General features: G+C 39.9%; 1 protein-coding gene across 1 annotated transcript in view; it reads right to left on the bottom strand.

The window, feature by feature from the left end:
- The window catches only part of LOC145984033 (protein Wnt-16-like), a 176024-nt gene that overhangs the window by 21900 nt on the left and 131975 nt on the right, over positions 1–22149 (bottom strand). The window contains exons 2-4 of the mRNA XM_083117367.1: positions 10797–11107; positions 7312–7468; positions 175–301 (exon numbers count right to left, since the gene is read on the bottom strand). Of these exons, the coding sequence (XP_082973493.1) occupies positions 175–301; positions 7312–7468; positions 10797–11107 (595 nt within the window). The remainder of the gene's footprint in view (positions 1–174; positions 302–7311; positions 7469–10796; positions 11108–22149) is intronic.

Below are 22149 nucleotides of genomic sequence, written 5' to 3'. Positions count from 1 at the left end.
CAATTCTGTAGATGACAAGTAGAGATATGGTAGAAGCCATTGCTACAAGATCACTTACATATCTCCAACAACAATAAAGGTATAACAATAAATTCAGGATTTTTAGATTTTATCTAGCATCATGCAGATTAGTATTTAAGTTAACACAAGTACAAGGGATTTGTGAATACATACCTCTCTGCCAGCTTCATTATTGTGCAAATTCATTTTAGAACGAATGATCGATAATTTCCTGCTGATTCCCCTCTCAGGGGCATCCACAAATTTCCGAGCAAATTGTACTCCAAAATCTAAATTATCACTGCAAGAAGGAAAAAAGGAATTATTTCTTAACTTATACCACTTTTAAGTAACCAATATTATAAATTTGTTTTTTTAATGTATTTTTTACAGTTCACTTAAAATTTTGAAGAAGATACAACCACATTAATTTTAGATGTTCTTCTGTAATATTAAAAAAAGACAATCGATTGATAATAATGCAGAATAAATTGTCCTTCATAATTGGAAACAATGGTCATGAATATGTAACAAGGAACCTTACAGAAGCATTAAAAGTATCCTTTTAAACAAAGGTATGTGTAGAAAGTAATCTGATATCCATAGCTGTAGTCAAGATTTCAGTTGGGGGAGGGGGCTTCAATAGATTGAGTTGGTGTTTCAAGTCCACTTTATGCACAGTAAGGCTCATCGGGACTGGATCTACAGTTTAAAGTGGGATCCGAAACACTATGTGCCTCCACCGGGTGTCGAACCCGAGACCCCTTGATTACAAGGTGAAGATGCTACCACTGTGCCATTGGGGAGGCCTGGGAGGGGGCTTCAAAATTTTATACTTGTACACATTTATATTATTGAATATTTTTTATATTATTACTCTATTTCAGTGCTCAAAGTGAGTGGATGCAACAACAGCTAAATTTTTCTACAAATCATTCGCCCAGCTGTCCCATTGCTACCATGTTAAAACATCCCACCAGCTAGACCCAAGGCTCGACTAAATGTACCTCCAGAAACCTTTAGAATACTTATACAAAAGTCAATATTCGTGAAGCTTCTGTGTACATTCTCTGCACTTCCTCCACCATCCTCCTTTTCAAACAGCATATTTCTGTTTACATTCATAATGCACTGAGGTTTCAGGCTGACACAACCAAGTGCTTACCCTTTGCAACATTGTACGACTTTCAAGTGCTTTCTGTGCACAGTTTGGCCAGGGAAATGTGCAGAGCATGTTTCATAGTTTGGAGAATGTGTGAGATTCTTTCACCACATCTGCAAGATCTGACTCTTTCAGTTTCTCTTCTTATTTTATTTTTTTCTTTCAAAATCTAGATGTTGTGCAACAGTTCAGTCTCATAAAATTTGTGTGCAAATTGCGTTGAATATTTCTGAGATGTTACAAATGTTGAACACCATTTGTAACATACTGGCAAATCGTTACAATATCTATAATTAAGTGCTTGATTAGATCTTTTAAAGTCTGTAATGTTTGAAATGTTCTCACTTAAATCAAGTCCTGCATGACTTGTTAATGTTATAAATAACATTCGCCCCCCCTTTTGGATGCCCATGGGTGTTACAAGAATAATCAAAAACAGACGACCTTCGTGTGTAGCTGATGAGTGGTTAATGTCTACCTTAATTCCATCCTGTGAGTCCGATATTTTAAAAGTGGTGCAAAATGAGGAAATTATCAATACGTTTGCTGCAACAACTTTGTAGCATCAGAAGTTATTATCATTTATGTAAAATGTTATTTCAATCAATGTGAAAGTAATATACAATATACACATAAACAATACCTAAAGTAAACATACGTATATTGCTTAAATCTGTCTGTATTATATTGTTCCACGAATTTTGTCTGACCAAAATAATTTGGCATATAGGGGAGGGGGAGTGGGGAAATGTTCTACCTTTTTGGGGGAGTGCATCATAGGCCTTAGGGGGGGACAGGTACCCCTGGGTGGAGGCACATAGTGGTTCAGTTCCCACTTTAAACTGTAGGTCCAGTTCCAATTAGTCTATCTGTGCATAAAGTGGACTTACAATCAACAAATCAATCAACCATCTATGCACTCTGTGATTGCAAAATAGTTTATTTTAGGAATATTCAATATATATCTAATATTGCAATAATAATACAATATTAAAGCGGGATGATTTACAGTTAAGAGGTGAAAATTGGGAGGCAGATTTCTGCATATATTGAGGGGGTAAGGGCTTTTTATCTTTATGAAAAGATATATTCCTTAAGAATAAAAACTCATTTCAGTGTCTCTGGATCATTCTGGCAATGTTATGTAATATATATAAATGCATATTTTATAGGGTGACTAACATCCTGTTTTGACCAGGACAGTTACGTTTCAGAGCCATGTCCTGATCATCCCATTGATGTTATTCAAAAAAATACTATTTGTCCCGTTTTTATAAAAGTATAGGAGTTAGTTTGAAAAATCAAGTCTAAATTTGAGACATTTCATTCTAAATAATAAAAAAAAAATGCAATTTTTAACCCGGTGCTACTTGCGGTCAGGTCTGTTACTATACCATTATTTGTGGGTGATCGTGGCACTCACCCCACGTATTTTAGTATTTGTGATGATATCGTTTGCATTACAAGTCTTATTTCGTAATAATTTAATGGTTTCTATTAGAGATTAAAACAATTCCCTTAAACAACATGAAAGAAAATTTTAATTTTTCAGAAATCACAGATGTAAATGCCATGTTCTGCACCACCTGCACATTGAACATGAGCTCAAAGATTGCACATGCTACACAATCACCACTGGCATCTTCATAATAAAGTCCTTCACAAAAAATACATTCAGCATCTAGGGCACTTTTATCTGGCACAATGGTTTATGGAACCCAATTATTGACGTATGTCAGTTTAGGGAAGGATACCACCAATAACAAAAACCTCAAAAACCTACAAATACCACATCTTTACAACTAAAAGCAATATATGTTCAGAATAATTATTCTATCTACACTTACATGATAAAACTGTAAAACTTCACTCATCCTTAAAGTACGTAATATGGTACTATGCACAAACAAAAAAAAGTAATGAAATCACCCCAAAACAAAAATCTCTCCCTACCAGTGGCGAAGCATGACCTTTCCAACAGTGTAAGCCTAGCAGGATGTGCTTATTTTTGGGCTGGCATGGTCAGTGAATTATCCACACACACACACCCTCATTTTTTTCAGAACACTTCCGGAATTTTTCACAAAACCCTAATTTTAGCACTAAATTTAACCTTACACTCCTTACAATCGAAGTTACACTACACCAGATTAAAAATTCTGGATAAATCCCTGGACCTGGTGTTTTCTTTGGTAGGCTGTGTATCTCCTACATTTCAACTGAAAATAACGTCAGTCTTGTAAACTAACGATGAAAAATATGCAAAGTTAGATAAAATAAGAAATAAGGATACTAAAGAGAAGAAAACAGAAACAAACAGAAAAGTGCTGAATTCTTTTTACAATCGCATAACCAGCTTCGTACCATGAATCACAAAATTGGTGCACCTTATTTTTCGTTTCTGTTACCATGCCTGCTAGAGAAGGGGTGGGCCTACCTACAAGTGCTTTCTTATGGTAGTGTTAAACCAAATCTAGCACCTAAAATACCATAAACAGACTTTTCGTATGTTGTTCGAAGAGTGTCTCAATCACGGACTATGTAATTGAATGTAGGCCTCATTAATAATATTTGGTTCACATTTGATATGAGCTTTTTAAAACTGGTTCAATCTTCAGTTTTCATTAAACATTTAATTTGTAAAAACGTTTTGAACTTGTTAGCTCAAATACTACCAGCTGAGTTCAAACATAAACAAAAAACAGAGATATTAATATATCTCCTACCAGCGAAAAACAGAAACAAGTGTTTAGTTCAGTCTGGTTTTCCCCGTTCGTTTTTAGGTGTTTCTCCTTTTTCCCTTCCTGATAGTTTTTGCTTCCGAATTCCCTGTTCCTGGAAAAATCCTCCTTGAAACACCACTGGCTCAAATTTCCTTTACAGCCAACCACTCATACCCGTCGACGCTGGAGCTTCCTCCTCTTGCAGGACCTGTCTCTCGCTGGCACGTATTCACGGTTAGCCAGTGAAGCCAACCCAAGCACAATGGTGCTTAATCTCGCACAAGTTAAAAAAGTCGTTTGTGTTTGTAAGTTGGGATATATATTAAACACGAGGGTCGCTGTTCATGCTAGTTGAATTTTCTCAAACATTTGGCATGTAACGTCGAACCTACCCCGTTGGTTGAATCATTCGTATTAATATTTATGTTTTTGTTATAAATTAATATTAATAATATGTAGATCCCAGAACAATTTAGTAGTATATAGCATAAGTTCGGAGTTCAAACGACGCCATGGATGTCCAGAAGGGGCAAGGGGAGGAGGTATTTTCTGGAAAATGAATGTCAACAATAAAATAATATATTTCATACATATTACTTAATTTCAGTCACACCAAATTATGTTAATTATTGTAAGGATGTTGCAGAGAAATGTTAACTTTAAATTGAATTACAGTCGGGCCGCGATAAGAAGCGGTGTGCAATCAGAACGCAAAACGGCAGAACGTGACCAAATTCTGTCTCCTCGTTGGCTGCCATGTGGCTGGGGGTTTTCTACGTTGCCACGTTCGCAGAAACAGGCGGACAGGCTAATCAGCTGTTGGCAAGCTCGGGAAAAAATAAAACGTCACGCGAAATTAAGCACGTACGTATCTAGAAGTTTGAATCTGAACTTTCTTGTAGGTTAACGTTAACTTCCCGTGTGAATTTTACTTTCTGGCAAGCATGAAACATTTTCTCTTCCTGCTCTACACAGCAACCGAAAACCTTCACTGAAAGAACCTTTGTTGTGTTTTTAATATGGTACATTGCAAGCATCAGCTACCGGCATCTCTTCACTTGTGTTGTATCGTATCACAATTACCAACAAAAGAAAATGAGTCTTGTGTTATGAACAACTGTGGCAAATCGTTCTCCTTTGATTTCATACCGCCCTCTTTGAATTCTTTGTCACGCCGCGGCGTTCGTCTTTTGCCCAACTCGATACCGACCGCAGGTATACCCGCCTATTGTTTTTTTATACGAAACTCGCCCTTTGTTTTGTAAATACTTGGAATTCATACTTCTGTAACATTGTTGAAGCTTCAGAACGTACAAATTAAATGTATTTCTTGAAAATTAGGACGAATTACGTATAAACAAATTGCGTACAACTTGGTTTCGTTAACACGTTTTTAAATTATATTTTGCGGAACCTACAAAAATTCACTTCTAAAACAGAATTTCACAGAACTGAGTTACTGTATTACGGAGAAGAATTTATCAAGAACAAATCAATTGTATGTGAATTGATTGATTGAGTTGGTGTTTTAAAGTCCACTTTATGCACACTACGGCTAATCTGGAATGGACCTACAGTTGGAAGTGGGATCCGAACCACTATGTGCCTTGACAGGGTGTCAAACCCAGGACTACTTGATTACAAGGTGACGACGCTTACCCTACCACTGTACCATCGGGGAGGCACATGTGGGTGTGTGAAGTTAGATAATTTGGGAAGCTACATGAGAATACAGGCTCTGGCAATACAGAGTTCAATAAATTACAACGAAACGCTTGGTAATTGCTCGATTTTCGTAACATTAATGATACATGTGTTTTCGAGCTACCTGTGTGTATAAACATAAAAAATGAATAAAAGAACGGAAGTAGTTAACGTTGTTCCTTCAAATATGAACAAAGTCGGAATGAAAACAATGGAAGGGCCCCGTTGTTGACTGTTTAACCAGATGTTTAATCCTTCCTACACGTGTTTCTGTGGGCTCGTGAAAATCCTGAAGTAGGTAAATCCGGGCTCGTGAAAATCCTGAAGTAGGTAAATCCGGCAACGCCGCGTCACTGCCAGAGCGGGTGGTTCCACGCCGATTGCTAGCGCGTCCCGACTGTAGTATCTATTGAGGAGGCAACTCTATTATGGGGGAAATATGCCTAGTTTACCCCCATCCCTGGAAAAAATACTTTGCTTAATTCTCCCTCCCTGGTGGAAAGAAATACTGCGGTCGTCCATGAACAACACTTATTCTAAACAGGAGGTTTGCAACACTGCTGTTAGCCTTTGACCGAAGGTTTACACACGTAGGGTTTTGGCCCGCTCTTCTCCACCCAGATAGGGTAGGCACTGCTCGCTTGCGGTCAGCAATTTGTAAGGCAAAATTTAGATGGCTTACAACTTTCCACAAGCAAAAGGTTGGAGTTCCCATGCGCTGCCGCCTGGTGCGGAAGTGTTGCAATCTAACAAACAGGATCTCGAACACTGGTGTCGACTCGAGTTGTACTTTGTTGTTTACGAATTTTGCCATATAATTACATACAATTTACTAGAACTAATAAAGTGTAAACCAGGCTTACACGGCTTACGTGGACGCTCCGCGCCTGCTCCCTACACATAGAAAACCTTTACCAACACTATTTTCGCTACTCGCACAGTATCTTGGGAGCCTAAAGAATAGAGTTACTGCAAAGTGACTTTACTCTACTACATAATGGTTAGTACATTTCTATTTTTTTATAATAAATGCTTACTAACACATGCATACACACTCACTTGAGTCATTACAAATTGACCGTAATAATAATTGATTTGGTTACAATAACATTTTTTATTTTTTCCTGGGATTGTAGTTTGTAGTTTATAGGTATGTATATATTACACACCTATAAATCTTCCCATGCTCACAGAAAAATATTTTGTGAAGAAAATTCACGTATATTAAAATTATACCACCATTTTATCACTTTTACCTACATACGAATTCTACCACAATGATGAATGCAATTAAAATTAACATTAAATTTTACAATGTAAAAGTTCTTCAAAGAAATTAAGTAATTAATTTAATAATCTTATTGACTTGAACTATATTTCATTTTACACTTGTGGGATACATTTAAATTGGTTCAACCCATAAATTAATTTTTATATAAGCATTAAGCCCTGTCCAGTTGCAAGTGTTACACACTTCTAACTACCAGCCTCCAGGGCAGAGTGGCCATGGTGATGTTATTGATGTACTACGAAGGCAGAGGTCTCAGATACAAACCCCGAAGGCATGGATGTTTCTCTCATCACTATTTTCATCTGTTTATCCTTTAAATTGTGACTATCCTAAAATAAGAATTAGAACACATCTAACAATGCCCGTACCAGATAATGTTACCTCAAAGCACTGTTGAGAAACAAGAAAGAACATTTAGTGGACTTACTCACCTACAGCCACCCCACCGCCATCCTTCGGGTGTTGACAATCCCTGTTTCGATGAATCGCAGCTGCATTCAGTTAAATTTCCTGAGCTGCAAGCTTGAGTTACAGCATGGACTACTCCTGCGCTTGTAACTGCATATATGAATGCTGTTTCTTTGCTCCCTGTATAAAAGACAAAGGTTTCTTATCATCAAAGTTTAAAACTACAAGACTATTTTCTTTTTCTTTTGTTTAGAAGTTTATATTTTGCCAAATTTTCACTCACTTCGGAAATTGATTTGATGTAACCCCATGCCATGTCCCATGGTGAGTATGCCATGGGTTAAAAAATACCATATATACTGTAGATACAAATAAATAATATACTGTGTCAGTGGAGGAAAGTTAGAAATATGTGGACAGTCCATGACACCAAATTAATATAAGAGATTTAGATTCAAACTGCCATGTTCTCAACCACTAAGATCAAACCATCCAAGTCATATTTCCATAGGAATTGAAGAATTGTGACGGTGGCCTCTATGCACGAAGACCTATGGTGTGTGTTCCTTTAACCACACAACACCATACAGTCCACAGAAACTGGGCTGAGGAACATCGCAATCGGGGGCACATTGAATGGAGTCGGGTGCTTTCCTTCGATGAGTCTCCAGCCTGACAATCAATGTCCAAGTATGGAGTGAACATCGAACATGCAATATTCCTGCTTTTGTGCAAGAAACATCCCAATATGGTGGTGGTGAACTGATGGTATACTGTAATCAGTATTGGTGGACGCACAGACCTCCACGTCATTCAAAATGGCGGTTTGACAGCCCTCAGAGATCCTCAGACCTCTTGTCATGACGTGCGTAGGTACAATTGGTGATGTGTTCCTTAAATGGACGATAATACCCGTTCTCACAAATTTCTGTTGGTGGACAATGGGCTACAGAATGAGGGGATCGAGTGTATGAAGTGGCCAGCATGCTGACCAGACTTTACTCTCATTGAACATGGCTGGGATGGATTTGGCATGTGGATTGCAGATAGGCTGTCACCTCCCTCAACTCTTCCAAAACTGGAGATTGCCCTAAGTGAAGAGGGGCGATGAATCCACCAAGCTCTCATCGATCACCTCTCGAGTCTTTGCCAAACAGGTGCACAGCAGTGATGGCCGTTGAGGAATCCCGTTTCTGTTGTGACCATGTCCGCTTCTGAGCTGTTCTATTGCTACAAACTCTACAGTGACGCACACATCACGTGAACATTGCGTAAGATGTTTCTAGGACCTTTCTATTACCTGTACTAATGCATAATCCACCGTATCTGCTCTCCGAATGTTCTTTCATTCGCATTTTTGTCTCATCTATTCTGTTCCTCTCTTGATCCCATAATTGATTAATGCAATGTAGTGACAGAACGATGTGGATAAGCGATGGCATGATGAAACAGATGAAGAAAGAACAAAGAACACCGATGCCCGGACTGGGATTGGAACTCGGGACCCCTGGCTAACCACTCCACTACAAAGATCGGCTCCAATCTTGCTGTTTTACGTCACGTCCTTTTTTCGTTCATAATATCACACCTCCGGATATTTTCCATTATGTCATTGTTGTGAGCATTGTATAAAAGATAGATTGACATATTGCTTTTAAAATCTGTAATCAGATATACAGATTACACGTTCTGGCCCATTATTTTCTAAATCTATTGCGAGTCCATGCCACATATTAACTTTGAATGTGGATAAAAGAATACCGACTGTAAATTAATTATATGATGCAACATAGTGAAGTTTCATCAAACAGCGCATGGTTCCCCTGTGATATTTTAATTTTTCTTAAAAAAATTGGTTCAGGAGAAAAGATAGGAATAGAGTGATTTAAATGTACACGTCTGATTTTATATAGAGTATCTAGGTAGATGTAAAGGGTGATGGGGGAGTGTATTTTTTTTATTCTCTTAAGTCACTTTTCTATATCTTTAGGCTAATCGTGAAGATGATGAGGAATGATGATTAGATGAAATTTTGACACTAGCAAAGAAACTCCCATGCTCTCGACTCGAACTCGAAACCTCGTGGGCCTCCCCCATGGCGCAGTGGTAGCGTCATTACCTTGTAATCAAGGGGTCCCGGGTTCGATACCCGGTGGAGGCACAAGTGGTTCGGATCCCACTTTAAACTGTAGGTCCAGTCCCGATTAGCCTTACTGTGCACAAAGTGGACTTAAAACACCAACTCTTCTCTTCTTCTCGAAACCTCGTCTGGGGTAAAAAAACAAGTTAGGTATTGTATTTCGAGACATTCCTTGTTGACTTGTAGCTTCGAAGTGCAAATTGTCAAAAAACCTACCGCCCAATGTCGAGATGGAATATGAAGACCACAGGGAAAGAACTTGCTTTGTCTATTTTTAGCCAAATTTAGGTAAAGGTGCTATCAAATAACTCTGTGAAGGTTCTTTCTAACTAGGAACTGTACAATAATAGAACGTGCTTTTTCCATCCATTACGAAGAGGTTTTGGTTGCGTATACAGGTAAAGAACGTGCTCATAACAAGGAAATAACGTGCTCTCCTGTAAAATCAAGAAAATGGACAAAGCACGTTCTTTCCCTGTGGGCTTCATATTTCATATATCTCGCCCATCACTTCCTCTTCAAGTTCAGGCAGGTGAAGTTCGTTCGATCATAATTGCGTTTATCCTTCAAGAGAATTTAATGCGTTTTTTAGTATGTTTACAAAATCCTGTTCTGTACTTCGAAAAACATTGTAAAATAATGCATAAAATGTGAGATGCCAATTGCCCGCCGGACGATAATGCCTTTTGGGTTGCATACATAATAGGCGGTTGGCGTCATTGCAAAATTCCTTGTTTATGTTTTCGTTTTGTTTGTCCTCTGTTCATTTAACTTCTCGTATTGTGACAGACATGAAACGGTTGACAATGATGGTATAAGCGAAGGATCATACTCTAGATACGTTAACCCTACATTTTAATTTTAGAGTATTTCTACGTTCGCTACTCCGTGTTCCAAATAACATCTCTGTTAGCCTCGACGGCGGAATGGTTATCATACGAAGTCAGGGATTCTCAAGTTCGAAACCCGGAAAACAATAAACTCTGTGCAAGTAGTAACTTTAGAGGGCTCGACCAATGAATACGTGAGATTGCGGGAGGGGGGAAAGCGACTGCAGCTACCAGCCGTTGGCAGGAGCGTGTTTTGCTTCGCTCTGCCCAGCCTCTTTCTCCACTTCCTTGCCGTTATGCACGACCTTGCTCCAGAGATTCCTGGAATAGAGTCTAGGGAATCTGCGGAGCAAGGCAGCGCATAACGGTAGAGAAGGGGAGAAAGCGAATGGCACCGTTTCAAACGGCTGGTAGCTGCAGCAGCGCTCACTTCCCCTTTCACGCGTTCATTGTCTCTACTTTCGCACAGACTTGCTTTCGTTCGCTTGCTCCAGTAATTACCGGACAGAGTGTAGAATGCACGCCACAGGATACTCACCTCTCTGCATTATGTATCCAAACACTCGATCTTTGTTCTGGGTGGTTGTGCAGTTCCACCGCTCGTTCCGGAACTGATACTGGCACTCCTTGATGCCCCGACCGGCACCGACGGATACAGAGCGGATGGTGTCGGGGTGCGTTTTGCACACTTCTATCTGCTGCGCCTCTAAGCCTGGTAGAGAACTGCACACCGTGTGGGCCACGTGGGGGCTGTCCGCCTCCCCGTTCTCGTCTGCTTCAAGCTGCGTAGACATCTCGCCCAGTTGCGGTGGATGATCCAGTGGAGAAACTCCAACAAGCCCCAGGTACCTGAGGGAAGAAAGAAGACACGGAGATGACGAGGATACTGATGTAGTTGGACGAATCTTTAGAGAAAATTGCATACTGTGAAACTACACCCTGTCTCTGGAATCTGTGAAGCAAGGCCGCACATAATGGCAAAGAGTGGGTGGAGATCCAGAGATTCCAGGGACAGAGTATAGGGCAGGAGCGTATATTCTAGGATAGCTAGGCTATCTGCGAAGCTTGACACCTAGAGAGTAAAATACAGAAGAAAAGGTCGATTAGCAACTGTGAAAAAAACTTACTCATTTCAATAAGAGGATTATATGTTTCTGAAGTTGGCAACCTGAATTCTTATGAGTTGGCAACCTGAATTCTTAGGAGTTGGCAACATGAATTCTTAGGAGTTGGCAACCTGAAATCTTAGGAGTTGGCAACATGAATTCTTAGGAGTTGGCAACCTGAATTCTTAGGAGTTGGCAACATGAATTCTTAGGAGTTGGCAACCTGAATTCTTAAGAGTTGGGAACCTGAATTCTTAGGAGTTGGCAACATGAATTCTTAGGAGTTGGCAACATGAATTCTTAGGATTTGGCAATTTGAATTCTTAGGAGTTGACAACCCGAATTCTTAGAAGTTTGCAACCTGGCTGCCGTTGGGATGGCAACGTGGCTTCCTTGAAGACGTCACGAACAAGCAAAATGGATTTGTCTAACCACTTATACCATGGGTTTAGGCGAGTCTAATCTCCCTTCCTCCATAGCCTAGGACCACGTATCATAGTGAGGTAGTCCAGGACGGACTCAACATACACCACTGGTATAGGGGGATATCTACCGGAAGAAAGTGTCTTCGTGCGGACGCCATTGTTGTAGCACAACAACTTCCGGTCTGTAGGTTCACAACATGCCGCTAAAGGGAGTTAAGATTGGGTCATATTGGAAAGGAACGAATGATTGTGTAGCAGTAGGATGTAAACTATGTTCAGGGCTAAACAATCTTTCACAGATCTCTCTTCATCCATTTCCTTGAGATCTAAATTATTGCATTCAAGTTGTCAAGCGTGAAATTTGGAAGCCCATTAGTAGCAGTAGACTCCGCAGTAAGTCGGGACATGGGAAAAATTCGGTCCAGGCCCGTAGCTAGAATTTATCTCCAGGGGGGTGGGGGGGGGGCTCACGGGTTATCAGGGGGCTTTGTAAACCAATTCCATTTTTCAAAAACTGAACAGTATTAAATGAAGGTAAATTATGTGTGGGGGAGGGTCATTAATTACATAAAATTTATAAATATCATGCAAATACTACATTTTTCTACATCTTTTAAAATATCTCTTGAAGTGTTAATTTACTGGTACTGAAATCAACCCTTACACACTCCATACTGCTTTAGATGATACAGATATTTATATCACACAAAAAATTGCACACTATTCAATCACAGTGCCTACAGTACATTCCATCTCCGGCCGAAGCAATAAAACTCCCCTTCGTTTCCAAAACTTGGGAGCTGTTGACCTTTGATGTAGATGCGAAGGAAATTTGCATGATTACAGTCACAGATTTCTGTATAAATGGAGGCCGCAACAGGAGCAGTGAAGGTACAGATAAAGAAGCTCCCTTATGATATATGAAAGAACTTACAAAATCTAGATAATCTTCTAAATACTTGCAACTACTCAGACTTCAGCTCATAAACAAGATGAGCGAATGTAATAGCTGCTGTTCATGTTCTGTGGATTTATCCTTAATTCTCTCTCTCTCTCTCGCGAAATTCTAAATAATAGTGTTCGAAAGTGGTTTATTCCCTACATATTTCTTTATTCTATTAGTGTCCGGAATTTATTGAAATTAGCAGTTTTTATTCCAGAAATGCAAAAATCAATCATCACCTGAGGGTTAAGTTGGGTGTATAATTAAAAAATTTCAGTGTCGAATAATTTTTAATATTTTCGATCCCGGAAATCTCCCAATTTATACCCTGTCTCTGCTATCTCTGAGGCAAGGTAGTGCATAGCGACAGAAAAGTGGTGGAAATCAAATGGGCAGAGCGAAGCAGTACACACTACTGAGAAGGCTGGTAACTGCAGTCGCTCTCCCCAATCTTCACGCAACCCGTTCCTCTCACGTCTTCATTGGTGGAGCCGTCTCGCGTCACTATGGTGAATTGTACAATATGTTCTGTTTTATTCTTACGCAAGGTACCAACATATGTGGTCCCTCTATGTAAGAAACTCTCTACCAGGGGTACACTGGAAAACAAATTGTCAGCTGTTACGTTTCGGTCAGTGTTCTACATTGGCCTCACCAAACGTAAAACTACATCTTGAGGACGGTTTGACTGTACATAAGGCCCTGCAGCTTGAGATCCAACGTAGTATAGCTATACTGTTTTGACTTCAGAAAGAGTGAAAATTTTCAGGTCATACTGGGCCGGTTTGCTCGCCATGTACTACTGCATTAAACTCGCAGTTGGCAACAAATGTCTCAAAAACATCTCGAAAAGGTGCAAACTTGTCAATCTGCTGACGACCATGCTTGTTATCAAATCGAATACAACGCAGCAAAACAAGAACTGCTATAGCGACATGGTGGTGTAGAAAACTTCAACACCAAAGCCGTTCTGGTCCCAGATTTTGTTGGCCTCCACGGAGAGATCCAGCGAAGAGAAGTAACTTCTACTTCATCCGTCCATTTGGCATCTCTTTCCCTTACAAATCCTCTCTGTATTATTTCTATGTACAGTCACGGACACTTCTGGGTTGTAACGACCCTATTGAAGAATCACTGAAGCAAGCCATCCATGTCTGACCACCAAGCGCCTTGTAACTAGACAACCCAACCAGCATTGCAATTCTGCGGCTTGTATACCAGTCACGGGTATACATCTCTGTAAATTGAGTAGTGATGCCAAAGAGAAATACGAGATGAAGATTGTCGATCGCAATGTCTCGTGTTCTCGACATGCAATAATACTCGGTCCACGTTACGTTCCATTATTTAATGTTGTTTCGGAACGAACCTGACGGACTGGGTTTATATTTTCACTCCTTGCATTACAGTAAATTTCATATTTTACAATTATATTAATGCTTTAAACGAAAATAATACCCAGAAAAATATCGAACACACGTGCACACCACTCTTCTCACACACACATGCACGTGAAAACAAACACACCAAGCTAAGTTTTAACTTCCAAGTGGATGTCCAAATAACAGTAAATGGAGAAGCACGATGTGCGAAACATGGGATTTTTCACAGAAAGAATGCGTCTATTTTGGACATACGTGGTTTTTATTAATAGACAATGAAACAATTATGAGAGAAATTAAGATGCATTTTCGTCTTCAGGTGTTGAGGAAGGAAACAGACTAACTGGAAAAAGAAAACATGGTGTTATTGATAGAGTGTTGGTTAGCGTACAGAGCTTTCACCAGTGAGATCTAGGTTCGATCCCCACCAAGGACAATTTTCTTATTCTTTTCCAATAGTGAAGAAGTATGTAATATTGTTTTCTAGGCATTTTGACGAAAGCATACATACCTTGCTGCAGTCACTCGCACACTCAAGGAAGTGACCTTGAGGTACTAGAAATGCTAGCAGTGTGGCCAACCCACTAGTGTCTGGGTATTTGAAAAACCCTACCTACAGTTGTTCCGGCCAGAGAATGGACTTGGAAATTCTATTTTTATCTTTTCTGTCGAAAGCCAAGGAGGATCACGTGAGTCGCTGAACCAATAGGCTTTCTCCAGTTGCCGTGGTGAGGCGTTGCCAAATTTTTCGTTTCGAGCCGATTTCGAAACAGGTGGCAGCCTCAACAAGGCCAAGCACGGCAAAGTCTAATGGTTGCCGCAGCGCAGCAAGCGAATGGGCTCAGATTTCCTGCCTCTTACTGAAATGAGAGCGAAGCAAGCTTGTTGACAGGAAGATGTGTCGTGGAGGATTGTACAAGAATCAGGCGTGTAGCAACCGGTAGCAACACAGCTTTTCCCCCCTTGAACTGGAGGCGGAAAGTCTCGGTTTCCTCAAGTCCATTCTTTAGCCGGGCGGACTTTAGGGGTCAACTTTACCCCCGCTCGTCTAGTTAAGGGTTAAGCGCTTGCGCTGTGAAGGAAAAATTACTTTCTATTAAATGTGTAGGCTACAAATATCGCCAAATGTAACGACAGTCAGCTAACTGATCTCATCCTGGAATAATCCCGTATTACTTCCTAGTTGCTCATCCAATGGATGAGGAAAACCCTCTACTTTGTCCATATATATCTTCTTCTCCTCGTCATTAAGTATTTTGTATGACCCATTTCATCTGATAAACAAAAATAGAAGCGATGCCACAAGTATGGGGGAGGTGAAAACGCAATAAGGCGAAACTAGATAAGGCGAAACGGGCCGTAATCTTTGAATTACCCAGCGGCAGTGAATCGGAAGTTGCTGTGCTATCGATTTTGTTTACCCGTGGATAGCCCCTATAGAAGATTTTTTTATTTGCTTTATTTTACTTCGCTTTTTGTGCCACTTTTGGTTAACTTGCAAAGATGGGGTTGAGTGATGACATGATGAATGGACACTCACAAACATCCATGCCCAGGCCGGGATTCGAACCCAAGACCCCTGGCGTCGTAGCGCGATGTGCTAAACACTCCTCCACGGGGTCCGGTCCCTATAGAAGAAATAGTTTAGATACACGTTCATATGATTGCAATGAAAACCTATATTTCTGTTATGTAGAGTGTGATAAAGACCTACGCTGGAAAAATATCGAAAGGAAAATTATATTGAAGAAGGTATGATTGTATTCTTGGTTACTTTATCTCCATTCTTTACCTTGATTAATTAGCTTTATTTTACTTTGCTTATCTGCCACTTTTTGGTTAATCGAGAAGATGAGGTTAAATGGCGATAAGATGTAATCGATGAAAGTACAATCGCATAAACACGGAGAGAACAAAAAAGCCCTACCGAAGAATTACGCTGGCTCCAGATGACAGAGCCTCGTTGGTTTGACAACTATTTTGATGAAAGAGATGAACAAGCACCAGAAGTTCTTGAAGAATTTTCGAACTGGAGGCATAAGTTCGATTTTAGGGAATGTTAGGGTAAGTTTAGCTTCAAAATGGCCATAAATTGGACTTTTGTGAAACATTTTAGGGTGATGTTCTGAAAATCTTGAGAGAGTGTTGGGGTGTGTGGATATATAACTTATACACACGGTGAAACAGTCTCGTGGGGAAACCTTCCTATGCTCATTATTGCAGCAGCCGCATTCTTTTGAACCGGTTAGATTCAGTTGGTCTTCTTCGCTTACTAAGTCACCTTCCTCGAGGTGGACACCAGCTGTGCCGATGGATTCTGAAATGTTCCACATCATCATCAAATCAATAAATCATATGCAGTGCCTCCACTGCACCAACACTCGCCAGCACGACAGAAGATAAAAATGAGGCGATTGTTGTTGTTGTCTCACACAAATACCACAATCATTGAGATAGGTTATATAGTATATCACCCGTTCGCCTGGATTGGCGCCATTTGTCAAACAAAGGTATTTCTGGGTAACCGAGAAAGACGAAACTCTGTATTGTGGTAATGTCGGATCTCCACTTCTAGGGAAAAAAGCGTCACCCCGCTCCAGTGGCGTTTAGTATGAAAGAATGCTAAAATCTGGCCTAAAATTCGATAATCACCCGTTTACCTGGATAGGCGCCTTTTGTAAAAAATAAATAAAAAAATAAATAAATAAATAAAAAAGGTATTTCTGGGTAACCGAGAAACATGAAACTCTGGATTATATTAATGTGGAACCTCCGCTTCTAGGGAAAGAAAGCCTGACCCCGCTCCAGTGGCGTTTACTATGAAAGAATGCCAAACAAAATGGCCCAAAATCCGATAATCACCCGTTCGCCTGGATTGGTGCTTTTTGTAAAAAAAGCTTTTTAACATCAGAACGGCGAAGGATCTTATACCCCCTAGAACAGCGGAAAGGGGTCATTTTGATCCCTCATAAGAAATGCATTTAAAATTCAAATTATTTTTGAATTGGAATATATTTTTAATTTATATTATATTCTGTGCTTTATGTATTATAATCAAACTGTTTAGTGGCTTATGATACATTTTGATAAATAAAAATTATAATCATCAACAACTGAACACTCCAGAATATGCACCATTTGACCACGAGAAACTGCTACTTGATGAGACATGTTCGGAGACGTCCTTCCCGGTCCAAGAACACTATCTACATGACGACATGTAAACTGTAACAAGTGGGAATATGCTAAAGACAGGTTGAACACGAACCGCAACCTAACGCTGATATTACAGCACGCATAAATGAAACTTTACAGGGGTCAAATTGACCCCTCCCTCTGTTCTAGGTGTATAACATGAAATTTCACAGAAATAAATTATATTTTGTAGATTTCAATATTTTGTAGGACAAAGAATTATAAAAGGTCACAAAATTTCGAGGAAGAAGTAAGAAAAAAGGGATAGTTATTAAAGAAACGGTGAAGGTAGGGGTGATTTTTACCCCTCCCGCTTTTTCTAATTTTAAGCAGATGTCCATAACTTATATTCGATTCGATATAACACTTCAGTATTAATAAACTTCGTTATACCGTGAGTTGCACTTCCAGAAGTTTTTTTAAGTCAGATTCCAAAAACATTTTCATTTCGGCCGAGAAATTTGGACTTCGATTCTAGTGCACACTACTCTTAACACGATTGTCTTGTTCACTTCACAAAAAAATTACGAGAATGTATAAAATATAGGGTCGGTGTGGTTGCAACGTTGCAGAAGTTTCAAAAAATTTTCATTAACATAAAATGCAAACTTTTAATAGACTCTCCCGATGCTGTAGCGGTAACATCGTCGCCCTGTAATCAAGGAATTCCGGGTTCGATACCAGGTGGATGCACATAATGTTTCTGACCCTATTTTGAACTGTGTCTAGTCTCGATTAGCCTAGCTGTACATAAAGTTGACTTAAAAACTCTGAATTAATGAACTCTGGCATAATTGAGTGGAAGTTGTTCTGGAGAAATGAAAACATGAGAAACATAAAAAAGAGGAAAATGAGCGATACTCTGTCCTGGGAATCTCTGCAGCAAGTGAACGAACACAAGTTCCTGCGCAAGTAGCGACTCCAGAGGGCTCGACCAATGAACGCGTGAGAGTAGAAGCGAGTGCAGCTACCAGCCATTTGCAGCGGCGTGCACAGCTTTGCTCCGCCAACTCGCATTATCCGCTTCTCTACCGATATGCGCGGCCTTGCTCCACAGACTCCAGAGAGGGTGTAGTTAAACAAATACCTAAAATAAATCTGCTTTCTCACATCCAATGTTGATGACACTGGAAGCCCATGGTTGTTGTACTCCATTTCAAATTTACGTCCTGCGTTGCTGCATGTTTCTCATCTAATAATTATGGAAATCGTTGCAAAATATTTTCACGTATGTAAAGTGCATTTTGATCTAGAAGTAATCGGAGATAAGTGGAAGAATTGAATTCTGTTTTTTTTTTAAAAAATATATATATATATCCGAAATGCACAGCAACATCATAGAAATGAATGTGGCGGGGGGTGACAACACTTTAAATCTGTTTTAACTTTAAAACATTACAAGAGAGACTAACAGATAGACATAGATTGATTGCTTGATTTGGTTCATTTTACTTCGCATTTCTTCCACTTGTTTGGCTAACCGCGAAGATGAGGATGAGTGATAATATGATGAAATTGATGAAAGGTCACTCACAAAGAGCATCCACGCCCGGGCCGGGATTCGAACCCGGGACCTCTGGTGTCTTGATTGAGTTGGTATTTTAAGTCCACTTTATGCACAGTAAGGCTAATCGGGACTGGACCTACATTTTAAAGTGAGATCCGAACCACTATGTACCACCACCGGGTATCGAACCCGCGATCCTTCAATTACAAGGCGTAGCGCGCTGTGTTAACCACTTATCTTTTATTTTTTTATTTCTTTTATTTAAGAAATACCCCTAAGAGGTAGTATCCCTCGTTATTAGCTTTCTCCTCAGTTATCAAACATCAATTTTTACTAAATGTTCTATATTTCTCATTGGGACAAACACAAACATCCATGTGCTAACCAGGATTCGAACCCGGGACCCCTGGCGTCATAGCGCACTGCGCTGACCACTTCGCCACTGAGGGCGGCAGACAGATAGTATTCTGACCGGCAGATAGAGAGAGAGAGAGAGAGAGAGAGAGAGAGAGAGAGAGAGAGAGAGAGAGAGAGAGATAGACAGACAGACAGATTGAGAGAGAGGAGAATGAGGCGCAGAGAAAAAGACAGCCAGATAGGCAGACACTCAGCAGTCACAATCTACACAGGATCTCCCAGATGGCGTAGTGGTAAAGCTGTCGCCTTGTAATCAAGACCAATTCTCTGTAGAGGCACAGAGCACAGTAGTTCAGATCCCTTTGGTCTAATCGTGATTAGCATATCCCATTATAAAGTGGTGTTCAACAAACTTAGACATTTTTTTCTATAATCGGGAGATTATTCTGAAAGAAAAGTTACTTGACACACTGTGCAGAATATACATTTTCAGAATATCTGTTGGAAATATATTAAATAAGACTTTTACTAATGGTTCATAAAATTTAGTGATATTAGCTTTGAAGGGTCGGATAGAAAAGATCCCATCTCCTTAAATGATTTCTGGTGTAATTTTCAGTGCTTTAAATAATATGTGCAAATTCATATTCCATATAATTGTTATATGATTCGGGGGGTGTGTAATCTTGATCCCAATGTCACCCATAAATTTGATATTAACTTTATTGCTTTACAAGCAGATTGAAAACATAAGCTGAACACACATGTACTTAATGGAATTTCACATTAAAATTGTGAATTAAATAAATGTAAACAGAGGCTATGCAAGTTATAGTCCACGAGGTATAACCTTTCCTACAGAAACGTTTGACGCAATAATGTATACGAGAGTCAAGCAACCAATCGGCTTCAGTTGATAGTTTCTGAGGTGCTATCTGACTTGTCCTTGGTTTGGCACCCTTAATTATCGTTTGAGGTTTTGGTTATTTAATTATATTATTATTATTCCCTGCTCCCCAAGGGGTGTCCACAGGGAGATTCATGACGCGCCTACGTCATGGGAATTTTTGGGGGACATATACTAATTCTATATATCTTCACACAAAAATGGGGGGGGGAGTCGTTTCGTTTGATTGACTTGTTATTGATTTTTAGTTATGGTTATTATATACAGTTTTTTCTACCTACCTGTGGATGGTCGTGGCGATGGGGTTGAAATGAAACACCACCTCTTTAGAATCGATTTGGAAAGGGAAAAGGGGAGGGGTTGTTCTTCGCAGTAATGCAAGATTCTTCAAACTGTGAAGAATAAGGTTCAATACACTCAGTACACTAACAATAGGAGTGAACCTGACCAGTTTTATACGTTTTATGTTAGCAAACATGAAAGTGAGCCTAAAGTACCTAAAGTAAACATATATAAATAAATTTTATGTCTGTATTATATTGTTCCGCAAATTTTGTCTGACCAAAATAATATGGAATAAAGGGGGGGGGGTCGGGACGAATGTTCTACCTTTTGGGGGGAGTGCGTCATAGATCTTGGGGGATGGGCACCTTTGCTGCTCCCTAACCATGAACATTAACAACAGTGTCAGGCACGTATCCAAGGGGGGTTTAGGGAGCTCGAGTCCCCCCAGAAAGTTTTCGGTTTACACTAAATAAAAGGAGGATTTTGGTTTCTTGTGGTGTTGAATAAAATAGTGTGACGATAATTTAAGGAGAGAAATAATTATCGAGGCAAGACGGAGAATGTTCTATAACCCTGTTATTGTTAATAGCATGTATCCAAGATGGGAATCAAGGGGTTCGAGCCCCCTACCCTCCCAGGAAATTTTTCAGTTTACACTAAATAAAATTAGGTTTTTGGCTTCTTGAATAATGTGACAATAATTTAAGAAGATTATCGAGGCAAGACGGAGAATGTTCTATAACCCTGTTGTTGATAATATTGCACGAAGACTTTTCTTGCGCTTTCGGTGTTGTCGCAGCACTATGTAAAGACTTGTCAGCATTTGGAAGCTGTAAACGTAGCGCCACACGTAGGGCGATTCACTGTAATTTTTTAATCTCTGGAAAGCGCGAGAGGGAACGTTCTTGAATAAGAGAAGGAGTCGAACTTATAACAGAATCAGTTAATGAGACTTCAAAGGTAAGTGTGACAGTTCATACAGTCGATTAGTGATCAGTCAGTGCCCATTGGTAGCTTTATATGATCTAGTGATTCGAAAATGAAAGGGACTATATACCGTAAAGTAACGAAGTCTACTACTAGTTCCAGTTCGGGTCCAAAGCTGAAGACATTGACGACAGCGGAACTTTCGGATCCTCAGTGTAGTGCTAGTTCGGGTCGAGGGTCGAAAAGATCAAAGGTCTCTCTCTAAAGTGAATATTTCAGCAGTACCGGGTATTGGAGCGGTTTATTAAAAAATAAATAAGCTGCACAGATCAATCAACTGAAAATCAAAGTAATGATTTAGTCGTGCCATAAAAAAATAATTTTGTTTAAGCCTACTTGGTTCGACGTGGAAATTGCAGGCTCTACCAGGACCCGAATCAGGGCTGTGGCATACCGCGCCATTGATCTACCAACTGAGCAACCGAGCAATCTTTGACTTCGACTAATTTTTCGTTAAAATGTCTACATAGTACATGTCCTGAGTATGTCAAACCGTAAGATGTTGCCTGTTTAATTAACAAGCACAGAATATAAAGCAGAAAGAAGAAAACTGAGGGGCACTCCCACCGGTTGAGGAGACATTTTACTTCTGTAGTCAACACGAGATGCCCCTTCGAGGTGACGATGACAGTGGTGTACTAAGGGAGATTTCACACCATGTCGCTTTTCACTATAGCTCTTTTCAGTTGTTACGGCGTGCGCTCTAGAAGCTGGCAGGGGAAGTGGAGAGCGGGGAAACGACCTATCCAGCGCAACGAGACAGGCCGGTTAGAGAGAGAGACTGCAGCGTTGCCAGA

Source organism: Lepisma saccharinum, chromosome 2 (assembly GCF_977018435.1).
Source record: "Lepisma saccharinum chromosome 2, izLepSacc3.1, whole genome shotgun sequence".
Taxonomy (NCBI): Eukaryota; Metazoa; Arthropoda; class Insecta; order Zygentoma; family Lepismatidae; genus Lepisma; species Lepisma saccharinum.
The sequence above is the reverse complement of the archived record's forward strand: the minus strand, read 5'-3'. Positions and strand labels throughout refer to the sequence as shown.